General features: G+C 47.0%; 2 protein-coding genes across 2 annotated transcripts; one reads left to right on the forward strand and one right to left on the reverse strand.

Annotated features, from left to right (window-relative positions):
- Positions 1 to 10,747: 10,747 nt before the first annotated feature.
- Positions 10,748 to 14,650, reverse strand: LOC129507377 (cystatin-C-like). Its single transcript, XM_055321752.1, has 3 exons — positions 14,328 to 14,650; positions 11,831 to 11,944; positions 10,748 to 11,083 (listed from the first exon to the last, which is right to left on the reverse strand). Exons 1-3 carry the CDS (start codon positions 14,583 to 14,585, stop codon positions 11,000 to 11,002), a joined length of 456 nt encoding a protein of 151 aa, XP_055177727.1. The 5' UTR covers positions 14,586 to 14,650; the 3' UTR covers positions 10,748 to 10,999.
- On the forward strand, positions 14,584 to 18,012 carry LOC129507378 (translation initiation factor IF-2-like). The gene is made up of 2 exons (XM_055321753.1): positions 14,584 to 14,825; positions 17,899 to 18,012. The coding sequence occupies exons 1-2, from the start codon at positions 14,584 to 14,586 to the stop codon at positions 17,972 to 17,974; spliced, it is 318 nt and encodes a 105-aa protein (XP_055177728.1). The 3' UTR covers positions 17,975 to 18,012.
- Positions 18,013 to 20,505: the final 2,493 nt, after the last annotated feature.

Consider the following 20,505-nt stretch of genomic DNA (forward strand, 5'->3'; position numbering starts at 1 on the left):
CTGGCACAGCCACTCTGGAAAACTGTGTGGAGGCTCCTCAAAGAGTGAAAAATAGAGCTACCGTATGACCCAGCAATTGCACTACCGAGGATTTACCCCAAAGACACAGATGTGGTGAAAAGCTGAGACACATGCACCTCAGTGTTTCTAGCAGCCATGTCCACCATAGCCAAACTGTGGAAGGAGCCTCAGTGTCCATCAAAAGATGAATGGATAAAGATGATGTGGTCTATATATACAATGACATATTACTCAGCCATTAGAAACGACAAATACCCACCATTTGCTTCAACGTGGATGGAACTGGAGGGTATTCTTCTCTGTGAAGTAAGTCAATCGGAGAAGGACAAACATATGGTTTCAGTCATACGGGGAATATAAGAAATAGTGAAAGGGATTAAAGTGGAAAGGAGAGAAAATGAGTGGGAAATATCAGAGAGGGTGACAGAACAAGAGAGGCTCTGAACTCTGGGAAAGGAACAAGGGGTAGGGGAAATGGAGGTGGGTGGGGGATGGGGTGACTCGGTAACAAGCACTGAGGGGGACACTTGATGGGATGAGCACTGGGTGTTACACTATATGTTGGGAAATTGAACTCAAAAAAATATACAAAAAAAGAAATTATATTTAAGATTTTAAGATGATAACTGGAATTATGACTTTATACTATGACAGATTTTTAGGAATTCTGTATAATTTCTGGGACATTTACATTAAAACACATATTCATACAAATACTCTCAATGTATTTTAACATATGAAATAAGTCTAATTTTTTTTTTCCTAAGGAAAGAGAACAAATCTTTTGAGATGTTCCCAGGCACCCTCTAGAAAATCTCAGTTAGTTTGAATTCAAAAGGCTTCATTTTGAATTTGTTTTTTGAGAACCTTGTCAAAAATATCAACAGGTTTTAAAACACTTGATCAAATAGATTCATAGGTCACCATGAAACAGTACGTAACTATCCATTTAATCAAAGTGACATTAAAGACTGTGAAGGCAAATACAGAAATTTATGTAGCTATTAAAAAAATAACATAGGTCTTTTAATATTGAGAGGACTAGATCTTCTTAAGTAATCAAAGACCCAATAAAGTCATGAAGCACAGTAAGTTATTTTGGTAAGATAAAAATTTTTTGTTTTTCTAGGCAGATCACTTAAAAGATAAAGAAAAACCTTTGTTTACAATTTCTTATTAAGAGCTGACTGATAATCTTAAATAAAATCCCAAACACCAAACAAACCTTGTGCTTTTAACAGGGACATATCAAATTTCAATTTTGCTTCATTGTACTTTTGATATTAAAATTCATTCTTTAAAAAATAAAAAAGAAATCCATTCCAATCTTACCTAGCTTACCCACTCATAAATTTCTTTTTCCAAAGGTTGTTTTACACAACCTTCTACAACTTCTTTTATATCCATTTATGCTTTTCTCCCTTTTCCTTAGAAAAAACAGTCATACTTACCTACTTTTCACAAGCAGTTGTTATGAGGTTACTGATTGGGTGGGGGCTGGCAGCATGGGTACTGAAAGAATTCACACAAGGCAGAACAAAAGAGGTAGAAGTTTATTGAATATACTGCCAGGGAGCAGTCAGCAGGACAGCAAAGGAGAGACCATCTGCCATGAGGTGGTGGTGAGGGGCTATGTATATAGGGCAGAGTGAGGAAGTATGGGGATGTATAGAGTCTTCCCTTTTGGTAATCATAGGAATTGTGCCTGGTTTAAGTAGCTCATTGGTTGGTTGGGGCTTAGTGAGCCTATTTGTGTCAGCTCAGGAGCACTGTGGGCCATTCTGTCTTGCTCAGGTTTCCTATTGGCATTAAGATGAATAGGGGAGCTTTGTCATTGGTAAAAAGGATGCGTGGGATTTGAATTGCTTAGGTGAATGGGTCTTTCTGCATTTCTGTTCTTGTAAAAACTCAATTTGTAAAATAAGACAGGTGTTTTATTTTTTAATTTTTTAATTTTTAATTTTAATTTTATTATTTTTAAGACAGGTGTTTTAATTCCTCAAAAAATTGGTTTGCAACCTGAATGCTGTCAAGGGGCTGAGCCAACCATCCACTGTATTATCTCCATTTACATATATATATATATATATATATATATATATATCAGGGAGACAACCTTCAACAAAAATGGGAATCAAAAAATTTCTGTGTTCTATATTTAGAACCATTGTCTTTGAAATGCTTGTCTTTCCTTCTGGGTACGTAGTTTCATTTAGCTTAGGAAAAAGGGCAGCAAAGAAATTTTCTATTAGCCTCTTAATATTCGCTTCCAGTCTGGCCAACTTCTGACCACAGAACTACTTCAAAAAAACCCTTTTAAATATCTTGCCAGGTTTCATCTGGGACAAACAGTAAATATTCCTGGAAGTACTGAAATACCCCACAGTTATCAGAGATGTCCCCCAAAAGAGTACAAAAGATACCACCCTCCCAAGTCTTAGAACCCTAGTATAGCCAAAAGTAAGAAAGACTTAGGTAATTTTCCTGAGAGTTGGCAACAGTTGGTGGAGTCCAAGTTGAGAATGCAGTGCAGCCCACATTTTTGTCTGGCCATACTTTTGGGGCCTCCAACCTGTGGTGGACAAGCCAAATTCTCAGGACACAAAACAAAACAAATAAGAGGTAACAGCTTTCCTTGAGAAAGAAAAAGATAAATAACCAATAGACACCCATAAACCAGATTCATAAGTCTGAACTTGGAAATGAAAGGACAACTTGAAATTTTGTCTTCCTCTCTTGACTAGATACTAGAGGCAGACAGCCAGGAGAGTTGACTCTGGTAGGAATTCTTACCCTTAGCTGGCTTCTGCCAGTTTTCCCAGAAGGCTATTTGTAGGCTCTGGAGCGAGTGGGTTTAAAGTAGAGTGAGTAGCCCTGATATCTATCAGAATTTGCCAAAGTTTCCCCTTAATTTTAGCTTTAGATCCCCTTTGGCCATTTAAGAAAGTAACTTACAACACTTCCCTGAAGAATCTTTTACTAGAATCCCATCAACCCTGAGAGTGGTCCAACAGGAAGGCAGCCCCTTGAGGGTAGTTTTTCAGTTGATTGTAAATGAAACATTGATATTTTGACCAATGTTTTGATAATGGCCCTTATGAGGGTGAAACCAAGGAGGCCCAGGTATTGTTTTAGGTTTCCGGCATTTGAGCTATTGCAGCTGTAAGGCTACTAATGGGGAAGATTTTTGTTTAGGTCTTGTAGTCTCTCAAATTGGAGAGATGATTCAAAAAGAAGTAGTAGACAATGAGTATTCAGGTAAAGGAGGATAGAGGGTAGTAGTAGCAGTCACATTGATTTTATAGTCTTTTGACATGCCTCTTGTGTCTTTGAGTTTCCATTAGCCTTTCATAATGAATCTTTCAATGAAGCTATTTTAGAATCCTGAAGCATTTTGGAGTCTTCTGCATACCAGTTAAAATCCCATTCTGGTTGTTTGATTTGTAAACCCTTGCTTTCAAGTACATTTCATAAGTGATAAGATTGTCTAACTGAAGTGTTCCCCATAATGACCATTGTAATTTTAGTCTCAGTAAGAATTTTTTTTTTCATTTTTGTAGACATTCATAGCATCTGGGGCCACAGCTCTTAGATATAAAACAAGTCAGTGTGTTGGAAGGTAGAGCACTCCATTCTTTGAAACTTGGGGATTCCATCTCCTTAGGTAAACATTGGTTATTTCAGAACCAAATTAATATCTAAGAGGGATGTGCTGCTGGTTTGGGGATTTTTGAGGTGTTTTATAGTGTGTTTCACTGCCTAGAAATATTTTGAGGTTAGTGAGTGACCTAATGCTGATCTAAACCTTCCCTGACCAACTTGTTGTGGGTTGGGAGTCTTAGGTTTTTGGGAGTCTAACAGCTTTTTAAGTACCTGACCCATGCCCACCAATTTCACAGCTTTGGTTTCTGAGATTGCCCTTCACAATAACAATAAATCTATTATCTGTTTATATACTGGCAAATGCCATTATGGTTATTAAATGTCTGACTCATGCCTCTATTTGTTTTTTTTTTTAAGATTTTATTTATTTATTCATGAGAGACACAGAGAGAGGCAGAGACACAGGCAGAGGGAGAAGCAGGCTCCATGCAAGAAGTCCCCCAATGTGGGACTCAATCCCGGACCCCCAGGATCACCCCTGAGCCAAAGGCAGACTCTCAACCACCCAGGCACCCAGGTATCCTTTGTGCCTCTGTTTGTTAGCTACCTGTCACCACTGAACTTCTAAGAGTAGTCTGATGCTTCTGTGGTAGAGCGGGCAGGATCCCCTCTTTCTGCAAACTAATCCTTTGGGCTGTTACTTTTAAAAGAGTCAAGAGATATCATAGGACTGTCAGGTCTGATAAATGAATGGTGAGTTCAGTATTTGCCTGCTTTTCTCAGTTATGACTTATAAGGGAACAAGTGCTGGAAACCCAACCTGAGAGGCCCAAAGAAGGGGAATGACTCTTTCACATAACTAAATGTCCAGAGGAAGGGCTGACATCAGGCCCTGCTTGGTGCAGGGACTCATCTTTGCTGTCTCTTGACTCAGTTCTGATGCCCTCCATAATATGACTTCATTTTCAAACAGCTGATCTGGACCTCCTGTCTTCTCATCTTCATGCCCAGCAAAAAAGAGAGAGCCTGCTGTTCACAAATTTGAATGAAAATTCCACCATGAAGTCTCATGATCCACAGGTGGCCAGACTTGGCTTAAGCCAGTTACTAAGGCTTAGGGGATACTGGCTGCTCTGACTACTTTAGCCAAGATCACATTCTTCAAGTCATGACCCAAAGGGTAGAGTCAGCTTCCCTGGAAACTGGCAGAGGGAGAGAGAAGGAGGATGCATCACCATCTGGATGGCCTTCTATAATTACTATCATGAGAAGGCCAGGCCCTCATTGGTTTGTGAGTCAGCACCAACCTCAGGGATTATCTGCTGATGATGCTGTCACGTGGTAAGGGTGACCAGTGAGGAATGCCCACACCTGTGGGGTAAACAATCCTCAGCACCGTGAAAGTAGATATTTAGGAAAGGTGGACATTTTTCTTAGTCTTTACCTTAGGGGCCTGGATTTGGGTAAAAAGAAAAAAAAAATGTTGCTCATCATGATTAAAAGTACCTCACAAAAATGTTGGATCCTATCCACGAGGAAGCACTATATTTTCTGGACACCTTCATGGCTGTGGGGAAGTCTAGAAAGGGCTGAATTGTTCTGCCCTACAGAGGGAGGGATCAGAGGAAAGGGATGTGAGGTGAACAAACAGAAAACGCTAAGGAAAAGAGGAATCTATTAGACAAATAAGGTCAGTGATTTGGTGCGATGAAGGCCATATGACAACTACCTCCAGAAGTGAGGCCAAGTGATTTTACGTTGCAAAATCAGGAATGCCAGTGTTGGAGTAGAAGAAACCTGCTGAGTCACCTAAAATCTGCACGAAAGTTCACTGACCTAACACACACTTTTGGGTGAAGGGCATTTTCATTTGGTTTCATTTGGTTGTGTTTTATTTACTGGGGATCAAGGAGAGGGCTGAGCTGTACATCTAGGGGGCTACTTGGAATCAAAAACATGTTTAGATGCAGGTGTGACTCTGAGAGAGAGCCCTCTACCTGCTGCCATTTGCAGGTGTTTTAGGAGCCACTGAACTTAGCCAGGAAATCTAATTGGGTTATAGTTCAGTGATTCCTTGGGGAATCAGTTGGGTAATATTATAAAATCCCAGTGCCCAGGCCCCAGTTTGGATCAATTAAATCAGAATTTCTCTGAGGGGCACCAGGCATCAGTATTTTTTAAAGCTTCCCAGGTGATTGCATGTGCAGTCACACCTGAGACCACATATGCACCTTATCTGGTCTTGTGGTGCTGGACACCCTGGCTGACATCCAAATGACTCCTGAGTGAGTATCTGAACCTGGGCTGAATAGACTTCAGGTACTGTAATCTTGAGGTGATCTCTGGGGACCCCCAGTGCCAAGAGTGAGAGAACTGATATAAGGTGGTTTGAAAAATTTGCTCCTTATTTTGGCTCTCAGTTGAGGAACTGCTGTTCAATTTTGTGTGTGTTTGTTAGCATTATAGAGCATAATGAAAAGGAATGGGTAATTTTACTACAGTCTCCCAGGGCTTGTCTCTCTAGTTTGGGCCTATAGGTTTGGGACAGGGCTGGCCTTCTCTCTCTGCATCTTCTAACAGGGCTTGTCACCATGTCCAAGTTCATTCCTGTCTATCTGCATCTGGTAGCAGTAATGGACCAAAGAAACCCAGACCTCTAAGTGTCTATAAATTTTGAGCCACCAAGATGTAAGGAAAACAGGTAAGGTCAACTATTTTCTTTAATATCAGTATTGACCAGTAAGATACAATGGGGAAATATTCCTGGCAAAACTGTAAAATATCCAGGCATAGATTTCACAGGAAATATGAAAGATCCATAAAAATTTACTTTATACTACTGGAGGACATAATAAAAGCCTAAGTACATTGTGAAATATATGATATTCTAGAATGTAAAGCTCAAATATTAAATGCTATCTTTTTCAAAAAACAGTGATTATACTTTTTGAGCTGGAAAAGAAAATAATTTCATCAAGAGAACAGATACAACATATTCAGAAATAAAATTTAGAAAAGAGTAAAGAGAATGGTACTTATCTAAGAAATATTAAAACATATTTTAAAAAGAACAGTTGGCACAGAAAAATAAACCCAGCTAGATTTAAGACAGAAATATAGAAACTGATAGGATGCAATAGAATTTCCTATACACACAATGGCCTTTTGAAGCAGTTCTTGGAAATCTCACAGAAAGAAAAAACTAACAGTGTCATTTGAAAAATGAAGTTAAACTCTTACACTAAACAAAATTAAAAGCTACGAATATTCTGACTGGAATAAACATATGTATTTATGTGACAAACTGAACTGTTCAAAGTGCTTGACAGATATGAACACATTAATTCCCATAACCCCATGGGGAGGGGACTCCGACTCCTACTGCCCCCTTGCTGAGAATAAGTGAGGATCTGAGAGAGTAAAGAGCTTGTACAGGTCACAGAGCCAGTGGCATTCTCACCCAGGGCATCTGGCTCCAGGTCCCCTGGGCTTCACCCCATCCAACACACATGTGTACACACACACACACACAGGTGTTTCCCAGACACATTTTCTGTTGCTCACAGTTTTGTGGACTCAGGATTTGGGAAGAAAACAGATGGGAAATCCTTGCTTGGGGGCTCTCCTGTGATTGCAGTCGGATGACAGCCAGGGCTGCAGTCACCTGACTGCTCAATTGGGGTGCTTGTCCATGGTGAGCCATCACTTGGCCAGCAGCTCACCTGGGACATGCAAAGGGCATCTCCAACACAAAGGTACTGGGGAGTCAGGCTACTTGCAGGGATGCTGGCATCCCACAGGGCAGGTTGGCAGAAGCGCTGGGATCTTCTCTGACTCCTTCTTGGCGGTCACAAGGCCACTTCCTCTGCAGTTTTCACTTTTAGCCTGTACAAACTCACTTAGAGTGGTGGTTCACAACCCTCTTGGGAGCTTCCCTGGTATAATCTGAAACTGCCCCTGTACTCAGAGGGCAGGGAGAGGCTGAGAAAGAAGCAGGTCCCTCCAGGTTGACAGATGGCAGTTTTAATAAGGAAAGGCAACTCAATATATGAGGTTTCTCTTAGGTGGCAGCAAGATAAATGGACCCTTACCCACCTGCTAAATCTTAAAAGTTTATAAAAAAGGACCTAAGTGGGTTCAGTAATACACACCATTCAGATAGTCTCAGCACCACATCACCATCTCCAGGCTATGTCCTCGGAAAAGTATCTGGAAGTAGAAAAGACCAGTGGAACCCACATTCCCAGGGCAGGGGAGGGGGTGAGAAGCCTCCAAGTGCTCAGGACCAGCTCACAGGTTAATCCTGTCACATCTTTTCAATAATGTTCCCCAACAGAGTCAAGATGCAGCTCACAGACCCTACCTTTCAATGTAAGGAGTATCAAAGATTATGGAGGCCATGTTTAAACCACCACAATATGTAATGAGATCAATGAAAAAATATTGAAAACCTATTGAGTGTTTTACTCAGAGCCAAGGACTATGCTAAAGACATTTATGTAGGGACACCTGGGTGGCTCAGTGGTTGAGTGCCTGCCTTCGGCCCAGGATGGGATCCTGGAGTCCTGGGATCGAGTCCCACATCAGGCTCCCTGCATGGAGCCTGCCTCTCCCTCTGCCTGTGTCTCTGTCTCTCTGTGTCTCATGAATAAATAAAATCTTTAAAAAATAGAGACATTTATATAAATAATTTTGTATAAATTATACTTAAAATAAATAAACATAAAAATAAAATCATGCACATAAAAGTTGCAGGGACTGTTGATTCTACCCCTAGACACGCTAGTCTACATGATGTCAGGTTGCAGGATCTTCTTGGTCACACCACTTCACCCAGAGCCTCAGGGTTAAGTTGTCCATACCATGGGGCTCCCAGGGTAGCATCAAACTGGACCCCTGTGCTGTGGTGGAACAAGGCCTAGGTAGTGGGAGAAGGTGTGGAGAGCTTCAGATGAGCCAAGCTGTGCGTACAACTCTTCACCTCTCACTCCCAACTTCCACAAGGAAAAGAGAATAGGAAGTGTGTCCACAAGGGAATGCCTTTATAGGAAATCAGCATTTCATTGTGGTGCCTGCATGCTGGTTGTTCATGTAAACCCAAGATTTTTCACCAAGATAGGAAAGACCCTGTTCAGATCACACTCAGTCCTAGGATACCACTTCTGTGTACTGCTGGCTCTGCCAGGGCCCCTGCCTCCCAACACATCCCCAAGTTCATGCAGCCCTACAGGGACCAGGCCCGGGCTCATACTTCATCTGTCAAGGCCTGTGGGCAGTGCTTTGCCTCTCCGATCCCCAGTGCCTTTCATTAAGTAAAGGATGGTGTCCATCCTGAAGAAACTGTCAAGCAGCCAGAGTATTTATTTGGGGTCTTAAAAGATTATGATTGAGGAGACACAGAGACCACTGAAATCCAAAGTGTGCTTGACCTTGGAGCTGGGAGTAAAGGTTTCATAACTTGTTTTGAAATAATGACTGGTACTGGCAGAGTTCATATTTATTTACTGCCTCTTACATGATTGGCTATCTGGCAAACTGGTGTTACAGTATTTCTATTTGGGTCCAAAGTGGAAGGCTGTGTTCCAGGTGGTCCAGCTGCTATTGACAAATGTCTGGAGAATGGAAACAGAAGAGAGTGTGGCACAGCCCCTAGTGCCCCCATGTCTTGTGAACTCTATTTTGAAAGACTCTCTTAGCAACTGTGCATCTTTTTTCATAATGGTGAACAGGAGACAAGGTACGCAATCTTGCTGGGGCCCATCTAGTCATCCAGAGGAGGCATGCAGGGTGGGTCCCCGTGCAGCCCTTCCCTGGCACTGTGCTGGGGTCTACCTTTGCCAGAAGCAGCCACCATACCTGGAATGCTGGGACTTGGGAGCATCTAGGGGAATTCCATTCATCATTTCATCTTCTGTGTTCAGGGCAACAGGTCACATGACTTCATCCATGCTCATCTGCATGTGGACCACATCAGGGCACATGGCCCCAGCACTACCACCCCCATGAGAGGGCTTCACTCCTCTGCAGTGAATGGTGAATGGAAGGGCAGCACAGGATGTGTGTGTTAAGTTCTCTTTTGTTAGGACTGGATCTTTCCTATCTTAGGGTTCTGAGGCACGCACTAGTCTATAGAATGATGGTGAAGTAGAGTAACACTCCCTGTTAATTCCAAAGTCTTCTGAGTAAGAAGCCAGTGCTATGTCAATCCTGTTTATGGTTTCAACTCTTTTTTTTTTTTCTTAAGATTTTATTTATTCATGAGAGACACACAGAGAGAGGCAGAAACACAGGCAGAGGGAGAAGCATGCTCCATGCAAGGAGCCAGATGTGGGACTCAATCCCAGGACACCAGGATCACACCCGAGGCCGAAGGCAGATGCTCAACTGAGCCACCCAGGCGTCCCTATGGTTTCAATTCTGTATCCCTTACGTGAAGCTCTACACAAGGACTATTTTAAATGGAACCCCAGAAAACAGGGAGGGCGCAAATCTGTAAAACTCTTTATAGATACAACTTCTTGGAATATATCTGAGGGTGTGGCTTTCAGTTTTATTTCACTTCTGATTCTGATTGGATTGACCTTGATTCTGCTGAATATTTCCCCAATAGTCACATAGACATATACTTTGTCACCTGCAGGTGCCTGAAGTCTTTTGTGGAGAGAAGTAGACGTAAATCATTATTTATTTACTCTCTAAAGAACTTGACCGGTGAAAATCGGCCCAAAAGTGTGATGAGCTCAGCACACACATATGGCTGAAATCTGACCTAGCAGAGCTGTGCTCAGGGTGGCCCGGGGCTATGGGCTCCACCTGTCTTCTTCCTCCTGTCTAGTGTCTCATCATCTTATCAAACAACGCAGCCCTGTCTCCAGGATCAGCATACTATGTCTTCTCCTCTCCCCTGTGTGATAACCAGGGGTCACCACACCTGGAGGCCTGGGTTCCCAGCCTGCCCCTGACTCAATCACCCCAAAAGTGCTCCCCTGACTTCCCCAGAAGGAACCAGTCAGCTCTCTGCTCCTCCTCTGCCCTCTAGAGTCATTGGGACTAGAAGCTCTTAAAGGCACTGTCCAAACCCTTCTTCCGTATATATTCCCAAGACAGTAAATAAGTCAAGAAGTAAGTAGCTGAGGTTACTTTTTATTGATTAAGATAAAGCAGAACACGTGTACTACATACTTGTGCATTTGGAGAGCAATGAAAAGAGAAGAGTTACAGTTATTTAGTTGTTCAAAAAAAAGCCCCAGAATCCTTCTCTGTCTCCTGGGATCACCAGCACACAGGGGATGTCACTTGAGCAGGGCCAACCTTCTAAGGCTTAGGAGCTCTACAAGGGAATAGGGGAGTGGGAGAGGGGGCTAGAGCAGGTCTTCTATACATCCTGGCAGCTGGACTTCACCAAGGAGGTCTTGCCCAGCCAGGGGACAGTGTATACCTGGAAAGAGCAGAGCGTTTTCTGTGAAAGGAGAGAGAGAAAGATAATTAGGGTTACAGGAAAAAGCTCAGCCTGGAGAAGTCAGAAGCACAGGTGAGAAAGGGTGGTGGGATTCTCAGGCCCCACCCTGCTTTGCCCCAGAACGCTAAGCAGGGGTTCGCAGTGACCCCACCCACTCAGTCACCCCACCCACTCCTTAAGTCCAAGACATGGGATCCTGTTTCCTAACTCTAACCAGCAGGATTCCACCAGCTCATTCCCCCTGCACATCCCTTTAAGGTGCAGCCTGTGCAAGATCACAGAGCCCTTGAGGGACAGGGCGCTGCCCCCAAGTCCTCTGCATGTCCAGTGGGCCAGGACTAAGACAGGTATACAGGGACAGGGACCAGAGTTCAGAAAACACCCAAAGACATAGGGAATAGGGTAGCTATGGGAGGAGTACGGCTTCCTCCACTAGAGAGACTAGTATTTGGTGAGAAGAGCAGGATCAGAGGGTTTTGGCTGCTTATAGGTCTGTAATTCTCTCTAATCTGTTCAGATGGCCAAGACTGGGATTAAGAGGTCATCTCTCTTTCCAGCAAACACCCCACAGTCCTCCACAAGCAACAATCCACACAGTGCACAATGCCCCAACTCATCAGCTAAAACCCACTTATAAACTCAAATTAGTCATGTGCACACACATACAACCTTCCCCCACAGGTACCCTGACACCTGCACACCCACATCCCAAGCACATCATATACAACGCATCTCACAGGCACATACCCTCATCAGGTGTGGCTGGTCATGAAAGGGACAGTTGTCCAAGTTGGGCTGGGACTTGGTACATGTTGTTCGTCCAATCTCCACCTCCAAGAAGTAGTTCATCCCAGACACAACCTGTACACGTAAAGAGCAGGATTTGTTTACATCTGCCAATTTCACACACGTGTAGTTACCTTCCTGCTATGGGGGGCCCTCATAACAGCATTCATTGTTGTCAAAGCAGGTACCTTGGAAAACCATAGCCACCTTCTGAGGACTGGCCCAGCAGCTGTACCCAGAGCCTTCTTGTAACTTGTTCACAGAGAGGCTCCAGAAGGTCTCAGGCAGCCTGGCAGGAGGAGAAGCAGGAGGATAGAAGGTGGAAGCCAGGGACCAAAATTCTGTTACCTGGGTTTAGGAGGGAAGGTGCGCTTTGGGAAGCCAGATGGGAGCTGATAAACCTCTCCAGTTCCAGGAGCCAGGAAGGGACTAAGCACACAGCAAGGGCTCTGTGCTGAAACAGCGGATCTGGCTCAGGAAGATGATCATGTGACGGGTACATCTTAGCTTATTCCAATTAATAGGGTCAACCTATACATTTTCACATTTCCTCAGTGTAACAAACGTTTATTTATTCCCTCATTTCGCAGTAGGAAACGAGAGGCCTCTCTCTCGTTTGTGTTTTAGCCAAATAAAACCCTGTCCCTGGAATCTGGAATGCCTGCCTTTTACGTGTGATTTTTGATGGGAGTATTTCTGAAGTGTGTCACACATCTGCCTGTCTTCTACATTTGACATTGCATGATAGATGCAATGATAGACCTAGGACCAGGCTCCACATCTTATCTGGTGGAACCACAAGCAGGTCCCATGATCCCTCTGCTGTTACTCTCCCCAATGAGCTGTGATGCCAAGCCAGTGCTGCAATGGAGAGGAACAAGTTGGGGGACTTAGGAGCAGGGAGCACACATCCCATCCAAAGCACTCAGCGCCAGCCACAGCTGCAGGGGAGAGGGGAGAAACGGTCTGTTCTGGTCCCACCTTGTGAAGTTTGAAGAGAAGGTGGAAATGCAGGCATGCACTTCCAGGCTTTTGTTGCTCTGAGGCTCTGTTCTGCTCTCCACGAGGCCACAGATCAGCTGGCCTGAATCCTAGCCACCTTTACAGGATAAGCACAAAGCCCAGTGGCCCTTCCTGACACCCCCTCCCACCCCCTTCTGGACTCTGGTGACTATGCTCCTTATCTGACCAGAACTCCAGGGCAGGCTGGCAGAGGCAGGGGTCAGGAGCAGTCCACTCAACTACCCCCTGGGTGATGGTGATGGGGGGGGTGCATATTGGGACGGGGACTGTGATGGCACACATGAGAGGCATATTCCCGTGGACATGCCCTGTGGAGGGAAGCAACACTCCAGGGCTTTCCACCAGGATGTCTGGACAGGTCTGAATTCATATGACAGACCCTCTGCTCTGAGATGCACTGGGTACCACAGCCCAGCTCACTGGCCCATCTGTGTTTGCTGACAAGCCTCTGTCTGGGTGCTCAGGGAGCAGCCAGGGCCTCACTTCAGGGAGGATGTTTGCTATGGGCCCCAAACTCCATCACCGGAGGAGGACATGGAGGCCAGGATAATTTAGGGGGACCTGTTAAGAGGAGGCCCTAAGGAGAATGGGCCTCTTCTGTGTAACCCCAATCATCTCAAGGAAACATGATGGCAATTCAGTGTGCCCCAGTGTGCACCACAACTGGCTGGATCCTTCAAAAATGCCAAGGTCATAGATGGAAGGGGGTCCAGAGGAAAGGAGGCTGCAGGACAGTGGCCGCAGCACACGGCCTGGCCGTCCTGGCTATAGAGGACATCGGTGGGGCAGTCAGGGACATCTGAGTAAGGTCTGTGGAGCAGATGATCACGTCAGTTTTGGTTCTGATTTCTGAAGCGTTCCTGTCGCTAGGTCAGAAAATGCCCCCGTTCCTCGGGAAAGCACACTGAGGTGGAAACTCTCCAAAGACTCAGTAATACAGAAACACCAATGCATATACCCCCCTGGACACACGTGTGCGCCCGAGGGAAAGCGAAATGGCAAAGCTTTAACACACCAGGAATCTAGCGTAGGATCTACAAGGCTCTTCGGCACCATTTCTGCCACCGCTTTCCCAGTCTGAAATCCAAGGTTACAAGAGCGTCTAAAGAATCGCTCAGCGGCCGAGCGGGAAGGGCGGCCGGGTGTGCCCTGTTCTTCCCTCGCCCGTGCTCAGGGGCTCGGGGTCGGATTCGGGCGCCCCGACCCCCGCGCGCGGACTCTGAAAACACAAAGGGAGGCGATGGGGCGCCCGGCGGCGCCTGGTGCTCCCGGGCCCGCGCGCGTCAAGTGCGGGCTGGGGGCGGCCAGGGCACCGACGGCCGGGAGCCGGGGCCTCCGCGGTAGCCACGGCAGCCCCGGGACCGGGACCCGGGCCGCGTCCGCACGGCGCTGGGCCGAGCGCGGGCGTCAGGCGGCGGCGCCCGAGGACACGCACCTGCTTGCGGGCGCGCAGCACTCGCACGGCGCGGCTGTGGTAGGCGTCGTTGCTCGCCCGGTTGTACTCGCGGACGGCGAAGTCCAGCGCCTGCTGCACGCCCTCCTCCTGCACGTCCGCGTCCATCGCGCCGCCCACCGCGCCGCGCCTGCTGCCTCTCCAGCCGGCCCCGGGGCTCGCGGCCGCGGCCGCGGCCAAGGCCAGAGCGAGGGCCAGGGCGGCCAGCAGGAGCGGCGGGGTGCGCGGGCGCCCGGCCATGGTGCGCTCGGAGGCGGACGAGCTCCGGAAGGCGACGCCCCGACGCAGCGAGCGGCGCCCCGGCTCCGGGCTCCTTTATCCTCCGCCCCGCGCTCCGGCCGCCCGCCCCGGCGCCGCCCCTTCCGCTCCCGGCCGCTCCGCCCCGGCCCGGGCCTTGCCCCCGGGAGGCCTCGCCCGCTCGCGGCAGCGTCTCGCCCAGCGCCTCCGTGCCCCCCGGCCCCCCGATCCCGGCCCCACCCGGTCAGCCTCTCGCAGCCCCCCAAGTCCCGCGCCCCTTCCAGGCGCCTCCGCGCGCCCACGTCCTGCCCCGCCGCAGGCCGGCCCTCCGCCGCCTCCCTGCCCCCCGCCGCCTCCTCCTGCCCCCTCCCGCCGCCTCCCTCCCGCCCCCTCCCGCCCCTCCCCCCTCCCCCCCTCCCGCCGCCTCCCTCCCTCCCCCCTCCCGCCGCCTCCCTCCTACCCCCTCCGCCGCCTCCCTCCCTGCCCCCCGCCCCCTCCGCCGCCTCCCTCCCTACCCCTCCGCCGCTCCCTCCTGCCCCCTCCGCCGCCTCCCCCTGCCCCTCCCGCCCCCTCCCGCCGCTCCCTCCCTCCCTCCCTACCCCCCTCCCGCCGCCTCCCTCCCTCCCGCCCCCCTCCGCCGCCTCCCTCCCCCTACCCCCTCCGCCGCCTCCCTGCCCTCCGCCCCTCCGCCGCCTCCCTCCCTCCCCCCCCCCGCCGCCTCCCTCCCCCCGCGGAAGCCCCCCCCCACGCCGGCTCCCCTAGCGGCTCCCAGGCTTGGTTACTCCTGTGGGTCCTGCCCCGACTCCAGATGCGGGGCCCCCAAGCTCGTGGTGCTCTTGCAGAAGGTGTCACTCCTCCCAGGGCCCGCCGTGCGAGTGACCCCCAGCCCTGCCTCCTGGGAAACGGGAAACAGCGCCCCGGACGTCCTGGGGGGCTCAGGACTGGGGCTCAGGCTAGGACTTCCCAGAGCAGGGGGTTGGTTTCAGAGGCCAAGGAAGACTGCGCTTTGCTCTGGGGAACTCTTTTGCAAAACATAAAAGAATTAGCCTTTATTTGGGAAAAGGTCACTGGCTTCTCTTTTTCACAACGCACTTATTTATTCAACCAACAAACCCAGAAGGCACTTCTCCCTGGCCATCAGGTCTCCGGCCTGTACGTGGAACATGGGCTAATGAGCCTTGGACTTCTTGTCACGGGGCAACTGTCCAAAACAGATGGAATGTGAACTATGTGTGACTTTGCATTTTCTAGCACACTAAAAAGAGACAGATGAGAATAACATTTTTTTATTTAACCCAGCATATCCAAAATATTATGTCAACCTACACAGGCAATTATTTAATGGGATATTTTTATGTTCTTTTGTGTGTGCCAAGCATTTGGAATCCTGTGTGTATGTTTCACACTCAGAGCAGATGTCAAATCAGATGAGTCTCATTTCGAGCACCCCATGGCCAAGCACAGCTGGTGGTTGTGATGTTGCACAACCCAGATTTAGGGTGTGTGTGTAGGGTGGAGGGCAGTGATCAGTAATTACCATCAGGGAGTGGTAGGTGTTCTGTTGGAAGTGAAATAGAAGGGATTGCTAGAAAAAGGTGCTACTAACATGGTCAGGGAGGCCTCCTGGGGAAAAGAGGCAGTTCAGCAGAAACCTGCAGGACAAGAGGTCTGCTGAGACCATGGAGAGACACTAAGACCTGGACATGGTAGCTGGGTATGGTGTGGGCTAACAGATCCTGCAGTTCAGGACTGTATACATCTGTGCTCCAATATGGCCTCAGGAGGGAGTGGGCAAGGGCTTTCTTAGTTATAGAGAAAGAAGTAGATACACAGAGCAGGGAAAGAGGGGGCTGCCCCTAGCCAGGTACTTCTGAGCAGTAGTGGCTATCCCCTGAGTAGGGATGGGTTTGTACTGTGGTTTCCCCACCCACACAGGACACCTAGTCCTCTAGTCTTTGAAGGGTATGTTGCACAGAGGGTAAGCTGAAATGCAAGGGACTTTTTCATCTTTTGTTATTAGGAAGGAAGTGCAGGGCACCCAAATAGCCGGAGCATGATGGCAGATGTGAGTGTGGTAGAGGGTTGTGATTCAACACATGCTATTACACTGCCTATATATAATTTCTATTAGGACTCTGGCATGTGCCAAATCTCTAATCCTAACAGAGAGTGCCTGTAGAAGCTACCAGAGTACCTATAGTATATCTGATAAGAAGCGGAAGGCTGCACATCCACCTCAGCTGTTTGAATGACCTCGGGAAAATGTAACAAATTGGGCGAGGTGGGCTTCTCTGTTAACAGTAGTGTCTGGGGGTCAGAATCTACAGAGATGAGCAAGCTTCAGTGTTGATACTTCAACCTGGTTTAAAATGATGGAGCAGCCCATGCCCTCATCTGTAACCTCCAGCTTCAAAGATAAGCTAGCAGAGACCCAGAGAGAAATAATGAACTCAAGACTGAGGCACAAGGCTTCCAGCACTCGTGTACCGCGAAGGAAAGAGCACATGTGTCCAGGAGGCAAGCAGGTTTCCCTTCTGCCAGATGAAGAGAGAAACCCTTTACACAAGGCTGCTCATGTGGCTGTTGATGCCATGATCTGAACTAGTAGAGAAAGAAATTGAGAGAGTGACAGACATTCTCTGTAATATATAAAGAAGTGAATATTTAATAGTACTATAATAAATGACCAAGTACATAAAACAGCACCTAAACTAGCATGTCAAGTTGACCAAGAATTGAGTTTCTGAACATTTAGGCTTCTAAAACTTGCAGTGAAAACTTGGTGTAAAGCATTTAGGGCTCTAATAGGGATTGATTCCTGGTCATTATAAAACTGTGATGCTCACAGGCAAGCCTGTTGACAGCCGCTGTAGAAAAAGGCAAGAGAGAGTACAGTGGCCAGTATCTATTTTGCATTTGCATAAGGAAGCAGATAATCCTTTAGAAGCTTTTGCTCAGGGTCCACCTATTGCTTTACATTAGGAGTTACCATTTAATTTCACAACAGCACACTGATCAGAGCAGCTCTGGTGTCTGCAGCACCACAGCCAATGGGGGCGGGGGTGGGGTGTTGGGGGCAGGGAGAGGGCTTCCAGGGACACAGGCCTGTGGCTTGTGCAGCTGGGCGCTCTGAAGTCTCTCTGAGCTTGAGCCCTGGCGACAAGGAAAATAAGATGGATCTGAGTCAGGTTGAGCAATCCCCTTGGGATCTCTATATGGTCAGTTTCCTTTCCTAATCCATGCTGTAGTTGTTGCTCTGCCTTCCCTCTCAGAGTTTGTGCAAACTTGAATTCCAGTTTCTTTGCAATCTTCACAGGGCAGCAGAGGGATTCCTGCTCCAGCCTGGTATAGCATTGGAACTGGTGCACTGGATGTTGGATCTTGACCTCTGAGGCCACTGAGGGCAGCCCTGCTCTCTCCGTGGTGTCCCTGGGCTCTCCTTCCTGCCACTCACAGAGGAGCTGGACCTAGTGACAAGGATTGACTGAGTTTTAGTGATGCTCCTCCAAGCCGCCTCTCCACTAAGGCTGGGCCTTGCCCAGTCTTATCCCTGCCAGCTAGCCTGCTTAACCCTGTCCTAGTAAGAATGCCCTCAACCTTGATATCTGTTCAAGTTCATTACCCCCACCTTTGATGTCTAGTCCTTTGAGAGAGTCTTGTTAGGTTAGTGTAGTAAAAAATACCCCCTCTCCCTGCCCCCCCCCCCACCTTGGATGTGAAACTCTATTTATCCTTGCTGTCTTCAGAGTTGAGCTCAGTCTTTCTCTCCTGTTTGGATAATCTTGACCCCTGTTGCAATAGTATTGAATAAAGTCTTCCTCAACATTTTAACAAGTATCAGAATAATATATCTTTTACACTGGCAGCTGGGATCCCTGGGTGGCGCAGTGGTTTGGCGCCTGCCTTTGGCCCAGGGCGTGATCCTGGAGACCCGGGATCGTGTCCCGCGTCGGGCTCACGGTGCATGGAGCCTGCTTCTCCCTCTGCCTATGTCTCTGCCTCTCTCTCTCTGACTATCATAAAAAAAACAAAACAAAACAAAATAAAAAAAAAAAAAACACTGGCAGCTAACCAGGCCAGTGCTCTGTGCTACCGCTGGTTTGTCTGGAATGTAGTGAAAATACTGTTGACACGTAGGAGCCAAGGGGCATGTGATGGTGGAGGGGAGTAAGAAAGGAAGGGGAAATTCAGAGGCAGATGGGGTGGGCAGACGGGGAGGGCCCAAGGTGAGGGGAGGAAATCCAGAGGGGGATGCATTTTCCCTGACATCATATTATGAACACACTCAAATGCGCAACAAAGTCAGAAGAGTTTTATAGCAAACATTCATATTCCCACCACCTGAATTCTAGCATTAATTTGTACTTTACTTATTTATCACATGTCTATCCACCTGTCCATCTCCCTATTCATCCATCAACCTATCTTGTTTTCATGCATTTTGAAGTAATTTAAAGACATCAGTATATCTCACCTCTAAACACAAGCATGAATAACATGGACTAGAGGTCAATATTTATTTACAAATTTTTCATTTGTTGTAAAATTTACCTATAGTAAAATGCACAAATCTTAAGTATACATTTACTTTATGTTAACAAATGTATAGCCCTATGTAACCAACCTCCTATCAGGTACAGAACATGACTATCACCCAGAAAGTTCCCTTATTCCTCTTCCCAGTCATTTTGGGCCCTTACCTCCAGAGACAATGGCTACACTGATGTTATTCTATTTTTTCACTATAGATTAGTTTTGTATATTTTTAAATTTCACATAAATGGAATTCTATGTTATTGACGTCTCTGGGTTTTTTTTGTTTTGTTTTGTTTTCACTCATCTTGATGTTTTTGAGATTCATCTCTGTTGCATAAGTTGTACATAGGTATAACTTTCAAAAAGGATTTATCAGTAGCAGGCAATGCTGTTTAATGGATTGCATTTTACGGACAGTAGAACTTTCAGAGCTGGAGTCAATTCTCTCAAATCCTGCCTCTGCTTTATCAAGTAAGTTGGTGTCATCTTCTAAGTCTTTTGTTATCATGTCAACAATCTTAATAGTGTCTTCACCAGGAGTAGAGTCCATCTCAAAAATCACTCTCTTGGCTTATCTGTAAAAGTTTTACCATGAGATTGAAGCAACTCAGTCTCATCTTCTGGTTCAAACAGTAACACCAAAGATCCCTGATCGCAGGTAACCAGAATAAGTCTGAGAATAATGAAAAAGTTTGAACTATTTCAAGAATCACCAAAACATAACACAAAGGGAACAAATGCTGTGGGAAAATGGCACCAACAGACTTGCTGCATGCAGAGCTGCCACAGACCTCCAGTGTGAAAGATGCAGCATCTGAGAAGCACAATAAGACGAGGTATGCCTGATTGTGAGCTCAGCCTTGGATTGCCACAGGGAGCCTCCTCCAGAAGAGTCTCGGGAGGGTCTCAAGCATGGCACTAAGACATTGCTGCCACACCAAGGCGGCCAGCCCTGATTACCTGGAATGGTGGCTTCTGCTTCTCTTCCTTTTTCCTTTTTAACCTCCTCTCCCCTGCTCTCCTCTCCCCTGTCTTCCTCCTTTCCTCCTTCTCACTACTTTTAGTTTTTGGGAAAAAGCACCATGAGTAGTGGAAAAACCTGATTTTAAAAGACAAAGCGGGACTCCTGGGCGGCTCAGGGGTTCAGCGTCTGCCTTTCGTTCCGGGCATGATCCTGGTCCTGGAATTGAATCCCGCATCAGGCTCCCTGCTTGGAGCCTGTTTCTCTCTCTGCCTCTCTCTGTGTGTCTCTCTTGAATAAATAAATAATTTTTTTTTTAAAGAGCAGATTTATCCAACTCTTCCCCATATTTGAAAATAAAAGTTCTCTATTTTTTAATCCAACTAGTACAACGTATTTAGTATAAAAACAAATGAGAGAACAAAA

The sequence above is a fragment of the Nyctereutes procyonoides genome, unplaced genomic scaffold, assembly GCF_905146905.1.
Source record: "Nyctereutes procyonoides isolate TBG_1078 unplaced genomic scaffold, NYPRO_anot_genome, whole genome shotgun sequence".
NCBI classification, from domain to species: Eukaryota; Metazoa; Chordata; class Mammalia; order Carnivora; family Canidae; genus Nyctereutes; species Nyctereutes procyonoides.

Excerpts from the sequence above, each read along its gene's own strand:
- LOC129507378 (XM_055321753.1), top strand. The coding sequence starts at position 14,584 with ATGGTGCGCTCGGAGGCGGACGAGCTCCGGAAGGCGACGCCCCGACGC. Across the intron at positions 14,826-17,898 it reads CCCGATCCCGGCCCCACCCG|GGCAGCAGAGGGATTCCTGC; the intron begins GTCAGCCTCTCG and ends CAATCTTCACAG.
- LOC129507377 (XM_055321752.1), bottom strand. The coding sequence starts at position 14,585 with ATGGCCGGGCGCCCGCGCACCCCGCCGCTCCTGCTGGCCGCCCTGGCC. Across the intron at positions 11,945-14,327 it reads TGCTGCGCGCCCGCAAGCAG|GTTGTGTCTGGGATGAACTA; the intron begins GTGCGTGTCCTC and ends TTACGTGTACAG. Across the intron at positions 11,084-11,830 it reads ACCAGCCACACCTGATGAGG|AAAACGCTCTGCTCTTTCCA; the intron begins GTATGTGCCTGT and ends CTCCTTTCACAG.